General features: G+C 56.6%; 1 protein-coding gene across 2 annotated transcripts; it reads right to left on the bottom strand.

Moving 5' to 3' along the window:
* Window positions 1-23: 23 nt before the first annotated feature.
* On the bottom strand, window positions 24-16,814 carry PCSK7 (proprotein convertase subtilisin/kexin type 7). 2 transcript variants are annotated; one of them, XM_052697251.1, is made up of 16 exons: window positions 16,711-16,814; window positions 15,530-16,015; window positions 15,080-15,214; window positions 14,061-14,226; window positions 12,220-12,310; window positions 12,025-12,079; window positions 11,161-11,299; window positions 10,329-10,429; window positions 6,167-6,334; window positions 4,985-5,092; window positions 3,929-4,031; window positions 2,296-2,452; window positions 2,055-2,149; window positions 1,755-1,848; window positions 1,290-1,407; window positions 24-1,126 (listed from the first exon to the last, which is right to left on the bottom strand). In XM_052697251.1, exons 2-16 carry the CDS (start codon window positions 16,001-16,003, stop codon window positions 731-733), a joined length of 2,400 nt encoding a protein of 799 aa, XP_052553211.1. In that variant the 5' UTR covers window positions 16,004-16,015; window positions 16,711-16,814; the 3' UTR covers window positions 24-730. The 2 variants fall into 2 exon arrangements, with proteins under 2 accessions (XP_052553211.1, XP_052553209.1); XM_052697249.1 differs by lacking the exon at window positions 16,711-16,814 and adding an exon at window positions 16,466-16,482.
* Between the last annotated feature and the right edge of the window lie 51 nt (window positions 16,815-16,865).

The following is a 16,865-nucleotide window of genomic DNA, read 5'->3' as shown; positions in this document are numbered from 1 at the left end:
GAGTCACAGAGCGGGGAGAGGAGGGTTTTTAGAAGGCTTTATTTGGAAAGTTACACAATAGGACTTTGCTGTTTAAAAAACAACCCCCAGCTTTAAAAAAATAAACCAGCGAATCCAAAGACACGTGAACAAACCAGCCCTGCTCGCAGATGAGCCACTGCCAGAGCAACTCCGTCTCCCATTCCCAGCCCAAAGCAGGCACTGCATGGAGCCCCATCCTTACAGCACGGGCTCATGCCCCAGCAAGGGGCTGCTTTGTTTGCTGCAGCAGGTCCCCAGGCAGGGACATCCCATCCCTCTGGCCTTCCTGCAGCTCGGGACAGGCACAGGGGATGTGGCAGAGGTGGCACGCAGTGCACTCTGCACTGTTTTCTCACTGCACCCCATGACCAGGATGGGCGAGGAAGCTCTGCTGCCTTCTGCCTCCCCAGGCGTGCAACCGTGTGCGTGGTTGCTGGAGAGAGCAATGCGGCGGGGCCAGAGCACAGGGGACAGGAAGCGAGCTCCTCGAGGAACGGGCTTAAGGCTTGCTTTGTTTTCCAGAGCAAGGGAAGGGGAAGCTCCTCTCCCACTGCCAGCAGAATTTCTCCATGTTTCTGAGCCACTTCCAACAGCACCTTCCGCAGGACACAGTGACAGTGGTCCCTGGTGGCTCAGGAAGTCTCTGCTGCCCGTGCCCAGGAGGACGTACCGAGTAGGGGGACGCAGCCCAAAGCCCATCCATCCCCTGCTAGCATGTCTGCAGCTCTCTGTCGTCTGCGAGGAGCTCAGCTGCTGCCTCCCGGCCCAGGTACCCTGCTGAGGCAGGGGCTGCAGCTCTGCTGCTAGTGGGAAGTTTGGAGCGGGTGGGGGTCCAGGACCCCTCCTCCCCTGCATCCTCCTGGGCAGGCTCTAGCAGCTCACACTCCACCTCGATGTCCTCAACTCCCTTCTCCCTGTAGAGTGGCACAGACTCCATCTCCAGCCCGTTCTCGAGGGCTCTGTGCTTCCCTCCCTGCCGGTACCACCTGCAGGCACCGGAGCTGTGACAGGTCAGGTCAAGCCCCACGTTGTTCCTGCTCAGGCAAACCTCCAGCATGTAGTAGAAAGTCCAGAACACAGCAAAGCATCCCAACAGCAGCAGGGTCTGCGGAGGAGGAAATCCCTTTAGACACAAAACCCTTCAACCACCCCACAGCTGCGCAGCGTCACCTGGCAGAGGGCCCAGCACCAGCAGGACCCAGTGATGCAGGTTCTCCAGTGACTCCCTGGCCTGCCCCACACCTCCCAGCAGCCCACGGCAGGCTCACCTTGAGTGTGTTGGCTGTGATGGTGTAGTGCTGCTGCTCAGGGATCTCCAGACCCGGAGGGCAGGGCAGGGAGAAGTCGCTGTTCAGGTACTGCCCACTCATGGCTTCTTCCAGCAGTCTGGAAGATAGAGGCACTCACTGAGGTGTGCTTCCCACAGGCAAGCATGACTCCAACAGAACATCCGACAAGCTTGTGAAGGCTCTGGAGCACCTTCCACTCCACTGAGGGTTTTGCCAGCTCTGCAATAGGGCTCTTCTACGCAACCCAAGACCTGCCTCTGCCACCTACTGAGGGCAACCCTGTGCTAGGTGACAGCTGCTGAGCTGCAGCCCCTCTTCCTCACCCTGCCCTGTACATCATGATGGCTCTGCTCCAGTCAAGCAGCTCCAGCTCAGAGACTTCTGCAACACCCCTTAGCTCTCCAGCTCCTGTATCCCCTCTGAGATGGGGTTCTGGTCTCCTACCTCTGCCGCTCCCTCATCTCTGCTGGGGTCCAGGAGGAGCCGTACAAGGTGAGCTGCCACTGCTTCAAGGTCCCAGGCCTCAGACTCTCATCTCCTGGGGAAGAAACAGGTTGGACCAGAGGGAACTCCCACCTGGCAATGCATCAGGCTAACCTACTGCAGCCCAGATGCTGGGCTGGCAGCTCCCCAGGGCACAATGGTACTGGTGCACAGCCTGGCCAAGTGGCTCTGAGAGGGGTTGCTCCCATCTCAGCCACAGTCCCAGCTGTTGTCCGAGAGCACCCCAGCAGCAGGACTCACCGGTGTCCCTGATGACCAGTCTGTACGTGCCCTGTGCTTCCTCACCCCAGCATCGAACTGTGGAGAAGGTCCAGTCAGCAAAGCCGTTAGGATCCCTGCCAGAGAGTGGGAGAAATGAACCATGAGTTTGTAAAGCAGCCTGAGACACAGGGCTGGACACAAGCCCTGACTTTCGTGCTTGGGGCCAGATGGGCTGGGTGTCCTGCTCTGTGGTGTGAGCCTCTGTTCCCCCAGTGCTTACGAGTCCATGCTCCTGGTGGTTCCTATCAGGGACATCATGCCACTGGGGCAGAAGAGCCTGATCTCCAGGTTGCCACGGCGGGGGTGCGTTATGGTGACAGTGACTGCCACGTGCTCCAGGGTTCTCATGCCAGAGAGCTGTAGGTCGGTGGTGGTGACTACAAAAGGACACAAACACTGATTGCTGCCTTCCCCCCCCGGAGCCAAGGAGGGTCTCGCTGGCATCCAGCTTTCTCCTGCCCTGACTCAGGGCCCGCAGGCTCAGCAGCCCACCCAGTGTGCTGTGGACACCGCAGTGAAATAGCACCTTGCCCCTTATCAATCCATTCCCTCTGGATTTGTGTAAGCTTTCAGCAGCCCCAGAGGCTGCTTTGAACCAAAGCTATATAGGAGGTAGATGTGGAAAGAGGGTGAGAAACCTGGTATCCAGACTCCCTGTTCCAGTCTCAAACCATTCACAGCTCCACAGATGCTCACAGCCCTGAAGCCACTAATTATAGAAGAGGAAATCCTGGCACGCTTCAGGACAGGTTGTATCACGTGGCTCAGCCCCCCCAGGCAGCCCAAGAAGCAGGTGGGCACTCTGCTGCCTCCTGTAAAGGCACAGCAGGCACAGCCCAGGACTGCAGTGTGCTCCCTGAAGCCACATGGGGAAAGGGTTAACCTCGAGCCAGTCTGCAGCACCTGGGGGACCACAGTGCCCCTGGCTGCACATTCCTCTGCACATACTTCTCCCAATTGCCTCTTTTTTGCCTCTTCCCAAAGCTGCAGCTGCTCAGCTTTCAGCTCATAATTCCATTTAGGGCAAAAGGAGCAGCTTTAGCCCTGGCCCTCGTCTCTGAGGCACAGCAGGGCTAACCCTGCTGCCAGACCCCTGCGGTCACCCTCTCACCCCTTGGGTTCTGCAGTGCTGGTGCCTGCAGGGCAGCCAGGGAGCCTGGCGACAGGACAGAGGGAGAGTGTGCAACCTGTGCCCCCCCAGCATCTCCCAGCTGGCCAGCAAGGAGGGAAGGGAGAGGATCAGCAGTGAGGTGCTGGGCTCCTGAGCTCCTCACTCCTTCCTGGGGGAACTCTGCCCTGGGAAACAGCCTCCGGCCACTGCCATCCCCCTGCCAGGGGCTGCAGCCAGGGCAGCTGGGGCATCAGCAGGGAGCTGGGTGCTGCTGGGGGTGGGAAGGGTGCAGGGCAAAGCCCAGCTCTCCTTCCCACTGGTAGCAGCTTGAGCATCACCTTGTTTATGTGGACAGCGGCCGGCCAAGTCAGGAGCTGGAGCATTACCTAAAATGGTCAAAGCCAGAGGAACAGGTCTGGCTGCTGCCCAGCGCAGCCCAGTGCACTAAAGCCCGTCTGGCTCTTCAGAGACATCAATCTATGGGATGGAGTTATCACGGGGAGCAGGCAGGGTGTGCAAATCAACAGAAACAGGTCCTCTGGGGAGGGGCATGTGGCAGAGGGGTTGGAGATTCATGATCATTGAGATCCCTTCCAACCCTGGCCATTCTGTGATCCTGTGGGCAGCAGAAAGAGGCAGGGAAGGGGCCAGGCAGGCCAGCACTTAACCCCTGTAGGTGGTGGACAGGCTCAGAGCCTCAGCAGAAGCACATGCTGCCACGTGGCACCACACCTGCCCTTACCATTCCATGTGGCTTCCAGCTCCTGTGGCAGCAGAGGGATGCTCCTGCCTTCCTTCAGCACCGGGCTGACGTACGAGGCGAGGTATGGAACAGACTCCCAGATCTGCCAGGTGGAAAGCAAAAGGGTTCAGGAGGAGCCTGGTGACCCTGCATGACCACTTCCTCATCTCCCATCACTCTTGCTAGCCACTCGTGTCACCCCTCCTGTGTACAGATATGGGCCGAGCTTGCAAACCCAGGCAGTGACAAGTAGCGCAGGGCTGGGGAAGAGTGCCCATGAGTCTGAGAGCAGAAGGAAAAGAACTGCCTGTGGGCTGGGGAGGGTGATCAGACTCGTGACTCCAGGAAAACAGCACCTCTGGTTTTGTCTCCATCACTTTGCGACGAGTGGCTTTGAGGAGTTACTAGGAGCTGTTATGTTTTTAGTAGCACAGCAGGATAGGACTCAAAGCCCTGGGAGAAGAGCATACCATACAATCCCATGAAAAGTTGAGCATTGCTGGCAACAGGCAGCAACCCTGCACAGCTATGCAGCACTCCGTATGTGGGTGAGGATGAAGAGCCAAAGGGGAGTGCTCTGGTCTCCGTGCAACTGGTGGTATGAGGGAGTAGAGGTTGGGATGTCCCTGCTCTGACCACAGCACACCACAGAGGCCCCGGGACACAGAGCTGCCAGCTCAGAACGCCCCTGTTCTTTGGGGCATGACGCCCTCCCTGCAGCATGGTGTGCATGGGGAAGGTGCTGGGGCTGCTGACGAATCTCCCCAAGCCATGAATCAGAGCTGTCGTCTCCCACGAGCGAAAGTTCTCGCCCATGGCTATATATAGTTGTGAGAGAGCAGCAGCTCGGCAGCAGGTTTCAGGCACTGCCGAAAGCCTCATGACTTCATACCAAAAGCAGCCTTGCAGTGAGGGCCGGCAGGACGACAGCCTCGCTGCTGCCTGCACTGCAACAGCATCACCCCATGCGCTGCCAGCACAGGGAACTGCCCCTGCTGCTGGGGTAGGTCTGCTCTAGGGGCCTCTGGAGCACACCTGGGACAGGGGCAGAATTACCTTGGCAGCGTTGACCAGCCTCCAGGCGTTGAGCAGGCCGAAGCCATGCTGGTGGCTGTGGCTGAAGCCGGCCCGGTTGACGTCCCACCTTGCGTGACGATCCTCGTACTGGAAAGAAATAAGAACTCATTGCCTTGGGGGATCCTGGCAGCCCTGCAAACCCACAGCAAATGAACTGGGTCTGAAGGAAGGGAGGCTCAGAAATCTCCTGCACAGTGGGGAGGCAAACCTATATGGCTTCATTAGAAAGAAACGGGTTGACCTTTGCTTGAAACAAGTCCCAGGACAAACAGGCTCCCCAGCTCCTCAGAAAGGAAATCAAACAGCACAAAAGGGCACAAATGCCTCTGCTCTGAAACATCCCAGCTGCTCCTTTCTCCCTGCCACCCAAGCCATGGACTGTGGAATGGCAGAAGCCTTGGGGAGAAGAAACCTAGTCCTTTAAATCAACAAGATTCAGGCCAGAAGGGTCTGTATTCCATCATTTATCAGGTTGTACTGCTCAGGCAAAGCTGGCCTGAAGTTGTGGAAAACATTGCCCTGTGCCAAAGTGAGTTTCCTCTTAGATACAGCATGAGCTGGACATAGATTCCTGCTCCCTGGAGGTTGTGGAGGAGCCCTGTCCTTTGGAATCAAAAGCTCCAACAGTTCCCACTCCAGGTTTCTGCTGGGAGCTCCACCATGTCAGCAGGAGCTGGGCTGGAGTCGGGGCCGTGCAAAAGCAAAAGCAGTGTTTGCCACTGAGCTCTCTGTTATGTCTGTTTCCAAGAGCTCAGCTCTCTGGAGAATACAAGGAAAGGCTGGAGCAGGACAGAGCTCCTCGCTTCCCTGCTGCACAGTGCTGGGTTGGGGACGTGTGTCAGGCACTGCGTGCTCACACAGCCCCAGGACCTGCGGGCGAGGATCGGCGAGTGCGGGAAAGGCCTGTACAGATGGAGGCACTCCTGGAGCAAATACCCCATTTGTTACCGTGACAGTGGAAAATGCCTCTGCCGCATTCCTGGAAGGAACATGGGGTGAGGGGAGAAGGCCATCCATTTGCTGGGAGCCAGACAACTGAGAGATTTATATAGGGGCAGACAGACATAAACAAGAATGTGCGCTGCAGGACCACGGCTATCCTGAAGCATCCTTGGAGGGAAGCTGTGGGAGATGCAGCGGGAGGGAGGGCCGCTGGCTCACCTTGGTGGCTGTGAAGACGATGATGTGCTGCACATCTCTCCAGGTGAGGCACGGCCGCACCTGCAGCATCAGAGCAATCATCCCTGCAGCAAGCGGAGCTGCAGCTGACGTCCCTGTGTGGCCTTCCGTGCATCCTGTGCCCTTCTGCAAGTCCCAGTCTGTCGTCACCTTCAGAGACAGAGGAGAGATGCCTCCTGTCACGCCAATCTTTGCCACGCTGCTGTGGCTGGGCTAGGAATGGGAGCAACTGAGTCGTGCTCTTGTGCCACCTGTTTCGTGGCTCAGCCTGAGACACAACCACTAGCCCTGGGGACACAGGACAGTGGCTCAGTTGCTCTGGAGGGACATCCAGAGGTCAGCACTGCTCCTCACACTACGGAGATAGTATAAAAGGCAGAGGCTCTGGGGCTCTCAGCGCTCTCAGCGCAGGCTGTGCACAGCTAAGAAATGAGCAATGCTTAAGCACAACAGGCCAGCAGCTGTGCTCCTGGCAGAGAAGGCAGATGTGGAGAGCTTGCAAAGTGAGAGCAGCCCATGGGCACTGTGTGGAAGCAAGAGCCCTAATTTACTGCATGAGCACCCCCAGCAGCGTGCAGGATGGTGCATGCAAGCTGGTAGGTTTTCTTGAGGGCCCTGCAGTGTTGATCTATTGCTTGTATGTTACCATCAGCAGTACTGATGCAATTGCTATTGCTCTACCACAAGCCTGGTGAGGAAGAGCAGATCCCTCAAGGGCTTGTTGGGAACATGAAGAGGGGCTCAGAAAAACTGGGAGTAGAAGAAAGAGCCAGGCATGGGCTCACCTGGCCAGCCCCCTCCTCCAGTGCCAGGGTCCATTGGGACACCAGATCATTCTTTGCTCAGGATGGTGAAAACCTTTTCCACCCTGGGTGTTTGTGCCTGGGCTGAGCAGACTGTCCCAGGAAAGGAGGAACCAAGCCAGCCCCTGCAGCACTGATGCCATGGCAGTTACAAGTGGGCTTTGTGCAGCCAGGAGTGCAGGTTCCTCTCTCTCAGGTAGCCAGCCCAGCCACAAATGTCTGTTAAACTCCATCCATCTCAGGTGAACGGATGGGAAAGCATTTTGGCATCAGGATGCTGGAGCAGGAATCAGAGCATGACAGCACAGGCAGGGAAGAGCAGTGCCCCACCACTGCCGAGCACCACGCAGTGCCCCAGCACGAACACAGCGTGCCAGCGCCAGCATTCAGACTCCAGCTCCCCACATACAAGGCTTTTACACAAAATAAGAGAGAAAAATCTTTGTAAGCCTGAGGACTCGCCCTTCAGAACACAGATGTGGGGAGCTGGTCCTAAGCCCCCCTGCCTGCATCAACCACCACTAATCCGCCTGTCTCCAGCAGTCTCTTCCGCACCAGCAGTTTCCCCCCCAGCCAGCAGGCAGGAATTTGCAGAGCACAAGCTTTCCTTCTCTCTGTGGTTGCTGAGATCAGGCTCAGAGACAGGAGGGGCAGCCAGAGATCCCATCATCCTCCCTCAGCCTCGACCAGAACAACAACAAGAGCGGGGCAGCAGCAGGGGGAGAGGGTCAGGGATTAGTTGCTGAAAAGCCTGCAAACATTTCCCAGGCAGCTCCTGGCCAGGCCTTGGGTACTGAAACCAGTATGAGATGGCTTCAGTTCACCTCCCTGGGGGCTTTGGGAGGTGACATCTCTCAGCTCTGCTCCCACGCATGAAAACCTGCACTGGTCATCGACAGGCACACACACACCACGCTCAAATGCTGCAATTAGGACCCAAATACCAATTTGAACGAGCTGATTAAGAGGGAAACTATTTATAGGGAACTCAAACTCAACATAAAGACTCCTGGGATGCCCTTGTTTCAGGGATAACGCATTGCAGTTGTAAAGCAGAGAATGCAGATAGCTTCCTTTGGAGAGGGGGAGGATCTGGGCCTGAACTAAGCAGCATGGGGAGAAGCTCAAGGCAGATACAGTGCTTGTGTGACTCTGGTTTATCCTCCCTGCTGACCACGCTGTAACCCCAGAACCACAGGATGCCTGCAGAAGGATCTTACTGGGCTTTGCAGGAGCACACAGAGCCTCAAAAGAGGCACTGGGAGGTTCCCAAATTATGCCATCTCCTTGCAAACTGCAAATGTCTGTTTCCCTCTGCTCTCAGCAGGGAGACACACTGCACTGCCAAGAGCTGCACTTTGTGTTTCCTTCTGTGTTTGACGCCATACCATTCTGTCAGCTGTTAACAACTTCAGTTAGCACTCGGACACTGCACGTCCTACAAAGAACACCCTGAGCAGCATAAACTTTCAGTAGGAAATACAGCTCGTGCCAGAAGCTGTATTAAATTCTTCCCATTAAGGAAACCACACAAAGTTTACAGACTGGTAAAAGAAAAAAGCCCAGCAGATGGCTCAGAAGTTAACCCTGACACCACCGAAGCACAGTTACAGGGCACTTAAGAGCAGGAGACTATGAAAAGGGGTGTGCAGGTTTTAACAAGAAAGGGGCTCACAGAGGAGCAGGCACATCACTGCAAAGAAAAAGGATGGCTCTGTCATACTTTGTTCCCAGGCTCTGCACAGCCTCTCCTTCTGGCTCCTTGATGGAATACCAGCTGCCACATCACTGTCAGTATTAAAAATGAAGGGGCATCTGAGACCTGCAAAGCTACCTCACCACCAGAAGGCTGTGGGCAGCTGGACATAAACCCAAAGACTTGTAACTCAAAGTACAGCAGCTCCTGTGCAGAGTACAGACCTTACTTGGCTGCTGTTGCCTTGTTTCCTAGCATCGAATTTCCAAACCAACATGGGACAACTCAAGTTATTTCTGATACTAAAAAAAAATGAGCTCCATTCTGGGTTTTACTTTCCCTGCTGCATGAGCTGAGTCACTGCTCCGGGCAGATTGTGCCGTGCTCAAGTAAGTGAGCGAGATCTGCCCTGGTGCTGGACCATGAGAGGAGCTGCACAAGGGCTTGTGAGTCTCAGCTGGGCAGCTAAGAAGCCCAGGCTCTCCCATTCCCTGTGCTCCTCTCCCAGGCTCTCCCTGTTTTCCCAGTTTACCCAACATGTGATCAAGCCTGTTTGACAAGTCCAGATTCAGCACCTCTCATTCAGGCACAGAGCCACAGCCACACTTCCCTGCTTGTGGGATCATTTCTCTTCTGCCTGCTCTGGGAATGGGACACCCCAGGATGGCTTGGGCTTTGCAGCTCCTGGTGGCACCACAGAACAGAGCCAGCACACAGCCATAGGGGTTGGGTAGCCTGGCAGCTCCCTGAGTGCATCTCTGTCCTGCTATGAACGCGCTGGGTCAGGCCTGGGGCTGGTGAAAACAGGCCTGGCTGCTTGGCCTGGGGAAAAAGGACATTTTGTTGACAAGAAGTCATTTTTTGGCAAAAAAAGGAAAAGCTGATAAAAATATTCAGAAAAAAAATATTCAGCTGGGAAAGGCACATGTGCCAGAACAGAAGAGCTGTGGCCAAGCAGCTTAATAAGACCAGTGTTGCTCCTGGCTCTCCATGCAGAACAGAAGTGGCAGGACATGATGCAGCCACAGCAGACACCCCACCTCCACTCTGGCCCCTGCCCTCAGGAAAGCCCACAGGGCTCCAAGCTCCATCCCTGCTGTTCAAAAGGGGCACACACAGATGGGATGCAGCTTGTTTTCCAGCTGTCGCTGAAGGAGCTCCTGGTGACGTTCCCAGAGACACAGTGCAGAGGAATTTCTCAGGGGTCACCCAAGTGGCCCCTGTCCCAGAAGATGCCTCTCCCTGCAGCTCCCAGCAGCACAGGGCAGGAGATAAGACAAGGCAGCCCCTGTCCCTTTTGGATCCTGCCTGCAGTTGAGGAGGCAAAAATGACGCAGGCAGGATCTGCACCTAGGGCCAGGAACACAGCATGCCCAGGGAACAGCCCAGCTGAGAGAGGGCCACAGCACTGCAAGTTACCTGCTGACAGACAGTGACAGCGCCGGGAACAGCTAGAAACAGGAATCTCCTGCTCAGACCACTATTTACGTGGGACCCAGCTAAAAAGCACAATAATTCCCTGCCTTGCAGCTGCGTGGTAGTCAGAAGAGACAGAGCCTTGTCCCTGGTCTGTGCTGCACTGCGCATTACAGCCCTGCAGCTGGCAGAGCCCAGGGGAAGACATGTGCCTCACGTGGTTACTCACGATGCTCCTCATCATCTTGTCCCCACCGCTGAAGGTCACGGCCAACATGGAGGCACACTCCTCAGCATAGAAGGGCATGGAGCCCATCTCATCCACTGCACCTGGAGGAAAGCAAAAGGCAGCGGCCATATGGAGCCTGTCTCACTTTAACCACTGAGATTGCAAGGTGATGAGCCCCTGAGGACCTGCTCTGCTGGCTGTGCTTCCCCATCTGCTACCATGGTCTATAATTGCGGGTGGACTCCTCCCTTCCCCAGACACAGAGGAAGAAGGGGAGGGCAGGATGGTTGCCTTCATGCTTTGCAATGTCTGCTGCTCCAGGCAGATACCTGGTTTTGTCAATAACAAGCCATGAGCACATCCTAACCCCCCAGAGCTCCAGGTGCAGAGGTGGACAGGAGGAGGATCAGGCCACGCTGCATATGGCTTCCTAGCCCCGCATGCTCTCCCTCAGCACCAGGACTGCTTTCAGTGCAAGCACTGCCAGCAGAGACAGAGCACTGACAGGGCCTGCTCCTGGGAGCTGGGGAAGGAAACCAGACCCAAGCCTGTATTTTTCCAAGCCTGGAAGATTTACAGGAAAGGCAGCCACTAAAAACAACCTTTCACTGTGCTTAATATTAAACAGCTTTTCTACCCCCCATGTAGCTTCGGGCCACAAGAAAATGGATTAGCTGTTTCTTTTCTAACACACACAGAGGGAATGCTGCGTTTCAAGTCATTCCCCAAACACGGCAGCATGGGTTTCACAGCCTGAGTGATGGAAATCTGAATGCAGGCAACAATTTCTCCTTCCCTGGGAAAGAGCAAGACAGAAGACATGTACACTCACCTATTGTGACAGTGTAGATGGAGTTGGCATACCCATCGTAGTTGCAGTTGTCGTTGTGCTGCCCTCCATTGCCACTGGCCACCACAAAGATGCTCCCGAAGCCCCTGCGGCCGGCTATCACACCGTGCTGCAGGGCAGCCTGTGGAGAGGGGACAGTTCTGCAGGTGCTGCCTTCCCCAGCATCCTGCTGAGTGAGGCTCTCTGCCCCTCTACAAGGCCTCAGCCCTGACGTGCACCTGACACACTGTGCCCCAGAGCTTCCTCCTGCAGTATTTGCATGCAGCGAGAGAACAAACTGCGTAACTGGAAACAATTTGTCACCTCAAGCTGATACCCCAGGTGTCAGCGTTGCTCTGAATGGCACAAAACAGCTATCTCATGGTCAGAAAAGTACAGCAGGAGGCTGCCAAGCAAAAGAGAAATTAAGCAGAACCACATCCTGCAAGCAACACGGAGTCAGTTTTGGGGCTCCCTGCAGCAAGCCCTCACTGCAGCATCCTGCAGCAGAAGCTGTTTGCAGGCAGCTGTTAGTGCTAGGAATGCCTGGCCTGAGCTGAGAGCTCCCTGAGCATCCCTTGGTTGCAAAAAGGTGTCAGAATAACACCACAGGTTACAAAACAGTACTTTCCTGCTACAGCCAGCCTCTCCTTGGAAAGCTCATCCAGCACTGCCTGAACACTGCCCTCCCACAGCAACGTCACCTCTCCCCACCACACAAACGTGTAACACCTCTGCTGGCAGCAATGGGAGCCAACAAAAATTGCGTTGCACCACAGCAACACCCTGCCCTGCCTGCAGGAAAAAAACCACCAGCACTGCAGGGCCAGGCCAGGGGCGACCCGTGCTGCTGGAACTGCTTTGTACCTTTCCCAGCTGATGGGGGCCATCCACAGTTTTCCCATCATCATCTGGACCCCAGCTGCAAAGAGAGACACTGTGATGTAAGAGGAGTCACAGACAGCAACACTTCCTCCCGTTATGGTTTGCCATCAGAAAGGAGCTACACGGTGTTGGAGTAAAGCAAAGAAAGCCTCCCAACTGGAGGTGCTGCAGGCTCACCTGCAGCTGTAGATGTCATTGATCTGATAATGCTTGTTGAAGGCGATGGCCTCCATGCTGTCAGTGAGGGGCCCATCCAGCACTCGGATGCCTGCAGACAGAAGACAATGAACGTGACAGAAGGGGATCAAAGCAAGCTGTGTAAACAGCACGCACAAATTCCTCAGCGGGTTCACAGGAGGGATGCTTCCACTCCCAGCCTGACTGAACCAGATCTCCTGAAACTATAACCAGGATCAGTCTGCAGGGGCACAGTGAAGTCAGGATCTGGAACTGCAGACACATCCTCACGCTCAGTTCCACATCCTGTGCCAGACACGGCTTTTCTGCTAAGCAAATACTCCAGTCCCACGGCCAGATTCGAGTTGGATAGGGAAAGGACAACTGAACACCCGTTAGACTCACTCCTCAGTGCTCCAGAACATCCTTGCCCAGAGCACTGCTTCATGTTACTGCTTCTTTTCAGGGTCAGTCCCTGCCTGGAGCAATTGCTTCCCCTTTCAGGCCACCAAATGGCCAGGCATTGCTTTGGGATGGGTGGCATGCTTGATGACTGAGGAAAGGGTACAAGAGACGTAAGACACCTCAATTACTGTGCTCAGGACCTCTTCAGCAGTATAAAAAAAGCTCAAAGCTGAGTTTTCCTTGACCCTAACCCTTAATAACTACAGTTTTACATCATAGTTTCAGCTGGCAAAGAATGTTACAAATGGAAACCAGGCACACACCTCAATTAAGACTATTTATAAACAGTACAACTGCCCACCCATCTCAGCTCCTGCCCGGCACAGTGCATGTGGCTTTTTACTGTCACATCTGAGCCTTGCTCTGTGGAGAAGCTGAGCAGCCCAGCTAGGGATGAGCTGGCTCCAGCACTTCCATGCTGCCGTGCCATGTCTCCCTGTGCCATCCTAGAGCTCAAGGCTTTCCTCCTGCGCTCACCCTGCAAAGTCAGGCACATATTTGGAGAGCCAAAGGTCAAAGAAATGCTGGGTTCTGCTGCAGTGAGCTCGAGCTAACCCCTTCCTACTGCTGCATTCACATTGCTACAGTTAAACTACTGAGCTGACCTCTTCTTCTACCAGAGTTCCACCAGCAGTTTTTGTTTGCAGTCCCTTTGGCAGGTTGGAGACTGGGGCTGTGCTATGGCCCACAGGCTGCTCTGGAAGCATCCAATGGGGAGCCACAAGCAGAGCAGGGGCATGGAACTACCTGCAGTGGCCTGGGATGCTCTGTGCCTCCTGGACCCTGCTGGCACCCTTGGGCCCAGCCTGTTCCCCAGCAGGGCTGTCACAGGAGGCTGGTGCTTGTCACAGGGAATGTGGCACCATCTGCTGGGTGTGGAGAGAATCACACAGCAGCGCTGCCAAGGATGTCAGGCATAGAGATCTCACTTCCCTCTGCAAAGGAAAGCGAGAGCTCCAGAGACAACCAAAGCACATTTCCAGCTTTGCACAAGGCAGATGCGCAGCACTTTGCACCCAAGGGGAATGCGGTGTATTCGGGGACATTTGCTTTCCAACGCCTCCAGATGCAGCCTGTAGCTCTGCACTGGACTGGACATCTCTGTGCAGCGTGGCACACATTTGCTTAGCTGTGTGGTGAATATTGTGGAAACTCCCAGCACACACCTAGCACACTGCCAGGCCTCTCTGGAGAGGAGCTGAGGAAGAGCTGAGGAAGAGCTGAGCCCTCACCTCTGAGGAAGGAATCAGTCTCAACAAGCCCTGCCTGATTCACAGCCACCTGGGCTGAGCCACCTCTCGGGGGGGGCCGTGCCCCAGCAGCACGTGGGGAGAGCAGAACGCTCAGCTCACAGCTTTGCCACAGCTTGCACCTACCTGCAATGCGGCTCCCATAGGCAACTCCCACCGTGCAGAAGCTGTTGTTGGGCACAGCAGCGATCTCCCCTGCGCAGCGAGTGCCGTGGTGGTTGCCGTTCTCTTCGTCAGGGTGAGGCATGGGGTCGGGGTCATTGGAGTTCAAGTCATAGCTGCCTTCTGGGCTCTGAAAACAGAGCCACGGTCACAACTCAGAATCACAGAATCGCAGAACGGACAGGGTTGGAAGGGATCTCAAGGATCACGAAGCTCCAACCCCCTGCCACATGCAGGGCCACCAACCTCCACATTTCATAGCAGCCCAGGCTGCCCAGGGCCCCATCCAACCTGGCCTTGAACACCTCCAGGGATGGACAGGGCATCACAGCCTCTCTGGGCAGCTGTTCCAGCACCTCACCACTCTCATAGCAAAGAACTTCCCCCTGACATCCAACCTCAATCTTCCCTCAACTTAAAACCATTTCCCCTTGTCCTGCAGTTATCTACCCTTTCAAAGAGTTGATTCCCCTCCTGTTTGTAGGCTCCCTTTAGATACTGAAAGGCCACAATGAGGTCACCCCGCAGCCTTCTTTTCTCCAGGCTGAACAAGCCCAGCCTCCCTCAGCCTGTTGTTGTGGGGAAGTGCTCCAGCCCCCTGATCAAATCTGTGGCTCTGGTCTGGACCCTCTCCAACAGCTCTCTGCCTTTCTTGTACTGGGAGCTCCAGACCTGGATGGGGCCTCACAAGGGCAGAGTAGAGAAGGACAATCACCTCCCTGGCCCCGCTGGCCACCGCTCTTCCGATGGAGCCCAGGACACCATTTGCTTTCTGAGCTGCAAGAGCACACTGCTGGCTCATGTTCAACTTTTCATCCATCAGGACCCCCAGGTCTGCAGGTCTGCTCTCAAGGGCCGCTCCTTCCACTCCTTATAAATGCCTGGGATTCCTCGGGCATCTGCTTTCACACACGAGCAGACACCACCAGGGCGTCCCCACGCTCAGCCACCTGCCCACTGTCCCTCACACCCACAGCACTCACGTAATTTGGCTGTATGTCCTTGATGGTGTGCTCCACGCCATCGTCCACCACCACCACCGTCACTCCGCGCCCCGTCACGTTCCGCTCCCACACGCCGGTGACGTTGATGTCCTTCCCGGGGCTCTTGCGGTTGTTCTGAGCAGCAGAAAGGACAGTGAGAGCAGTGCATGAGGAAGAGCAGCAGCCCATCAGCCCTGAGAGCGGGAACCTTTTGCACAATTACAAAGCGCAGGGCCAGGGCGAGTGCAGGGAGGTGTCAAGGACAGTCACGAAGGATTGGTTTTACACAGCCAGCAAGCAACAGCCGCTCAGCCACAGAGCAGAGCACCAGCACTGCACAGGCAGCGCCGGATGCTCAGACAGCTGCTGCTTTGCCCACGCGACTTCTCACTCGTAACCACACAAAGGGCCCCACGTTGCCATCAGGGCAGAGGCAGAAAAACCACTCACCAGATGCCACTGCTGGGGGTATTTGGGATCATTAAAGTGCAGGCTGCGTTTGGAGCGCTTCAGAAGCTTCTGTTCCGAATGCCACCGCACGCTGTCATGCTGTGCAAACAAAGTGTCCACTGATCTCCTTATTGCTTCGGGTTCGGGTGCCGGGTGGCTGTCGGGCCGGTAGGAGAAGAGGTAATGGCCCTTGAGCTCCCCGATGCGGCCCATGTTCACCAGCCCCGCGGTCTGGGCCAGCAGCTCCGCCCGCTGCTCCAGTTCCTCCTCCGGCACATCCAAGCTGACGGCCCACGCCAGCTCCCCGTGACCACGGGCCACACTGTGGCCATCATCGAGCTCCGTGCTGCGGCTCAGTCCATGGGGCAGCACGAAGGGGATCCAAGCAGCGCCCAGCCAAAGGCACGTGTGGATGCAGCGCACAGCCTGCACTCCTGTGCTCCATCGCGGCGACCTCCGCTCCCGATGCGGCATCAGACAGGCAGGCTGGAAAAGAGCCGAAAAAGGCAAATATTGATGACAAAAAGGAACAGCGACTAAAAAGAGGAACGGTGAGACCTGCTTCCAGCACTTCCAGTGCAGGTGCCACAGTCCCAGCTGTGTTTGCTGCCGGTCCCTGGCACTGTCACAGAATCACAGAATCACAGAATGGCCTGGGTTGGAAGGGACCTCAAGGATCGTGAAGCTCCAACCCCCTGCCACGTGCATGGCCACCAATCTCCACGTTTAATACCAAACCAAGCTGCCCAGGGCCCCATCCAGCCTGGCCTTGAACACCTCCAGGGGCGGGGCATCCACAGCCTCTCTGGACCTCTCTGGGGTCCCTTCCAACCCTGGCCATTCTGTTATTCACGTCCCGCACCGCCAGGCCCCGAGCAGGGCACCGCCCGGCCCATCTCTGCCCTCTGCTGTAGGAAAGCAGCAGGGAAAACCCACCTCACCGGTCGGACACCCGCTTCACCCTTAGGCTTCGCTGCCGGCCGCCACCCAGCGCACCCAGCGCTGCCGGGCCGCACCAGGTTAAAGTCCAGCCCCGCGCCCCGCGCTCCGGACGCTCCGCCCGCCTTCTCCATACGGCGCGGCCGGGCGGACGCCCACCCTGCCCACGGCCCGCCGCTCCCCGTGCCCCGCGGACGCCCTGCCGGGCCCCAAGGCGATCCCGCAGCCCCGGCCCCGCTCACCCCGCATGGGCCGCCGGTGCCGCTCCGTCGCCGGATGCCGCGGCTTCTGACAGCGCCGTCACGTCCGCGCCCGCCCCTCCGCGACGCGACCTCCGCTCCGCAAGGGGGCGCCGTCGCCGCGGGCGCTTCCGCCGGCGGCCGGAAGGGGCGGGGCG

This window comes from Tympanuchus pallidicinctus, unplaced genomic scaffold (assembly GCF_026119805.1).
Source record: "Tympanuchus pallidicinctus isolate F22 unplaced genomic scaffold, pur_lepc_1.0 scaffold30, whole genome shotgun sequence".
Taxonomy (NCBI): Eukaryota; Metazoa; Chordata; class Aves; order Galliformes; family Phasianidae; genus Tympanuchus; species Tympanuchus pallidicinctus.
The sequence above is the reverse complement of the archived record's forward strand: the minus strand, read 5'-3'. Positions and strand labels throughout refer to the sequence as shown.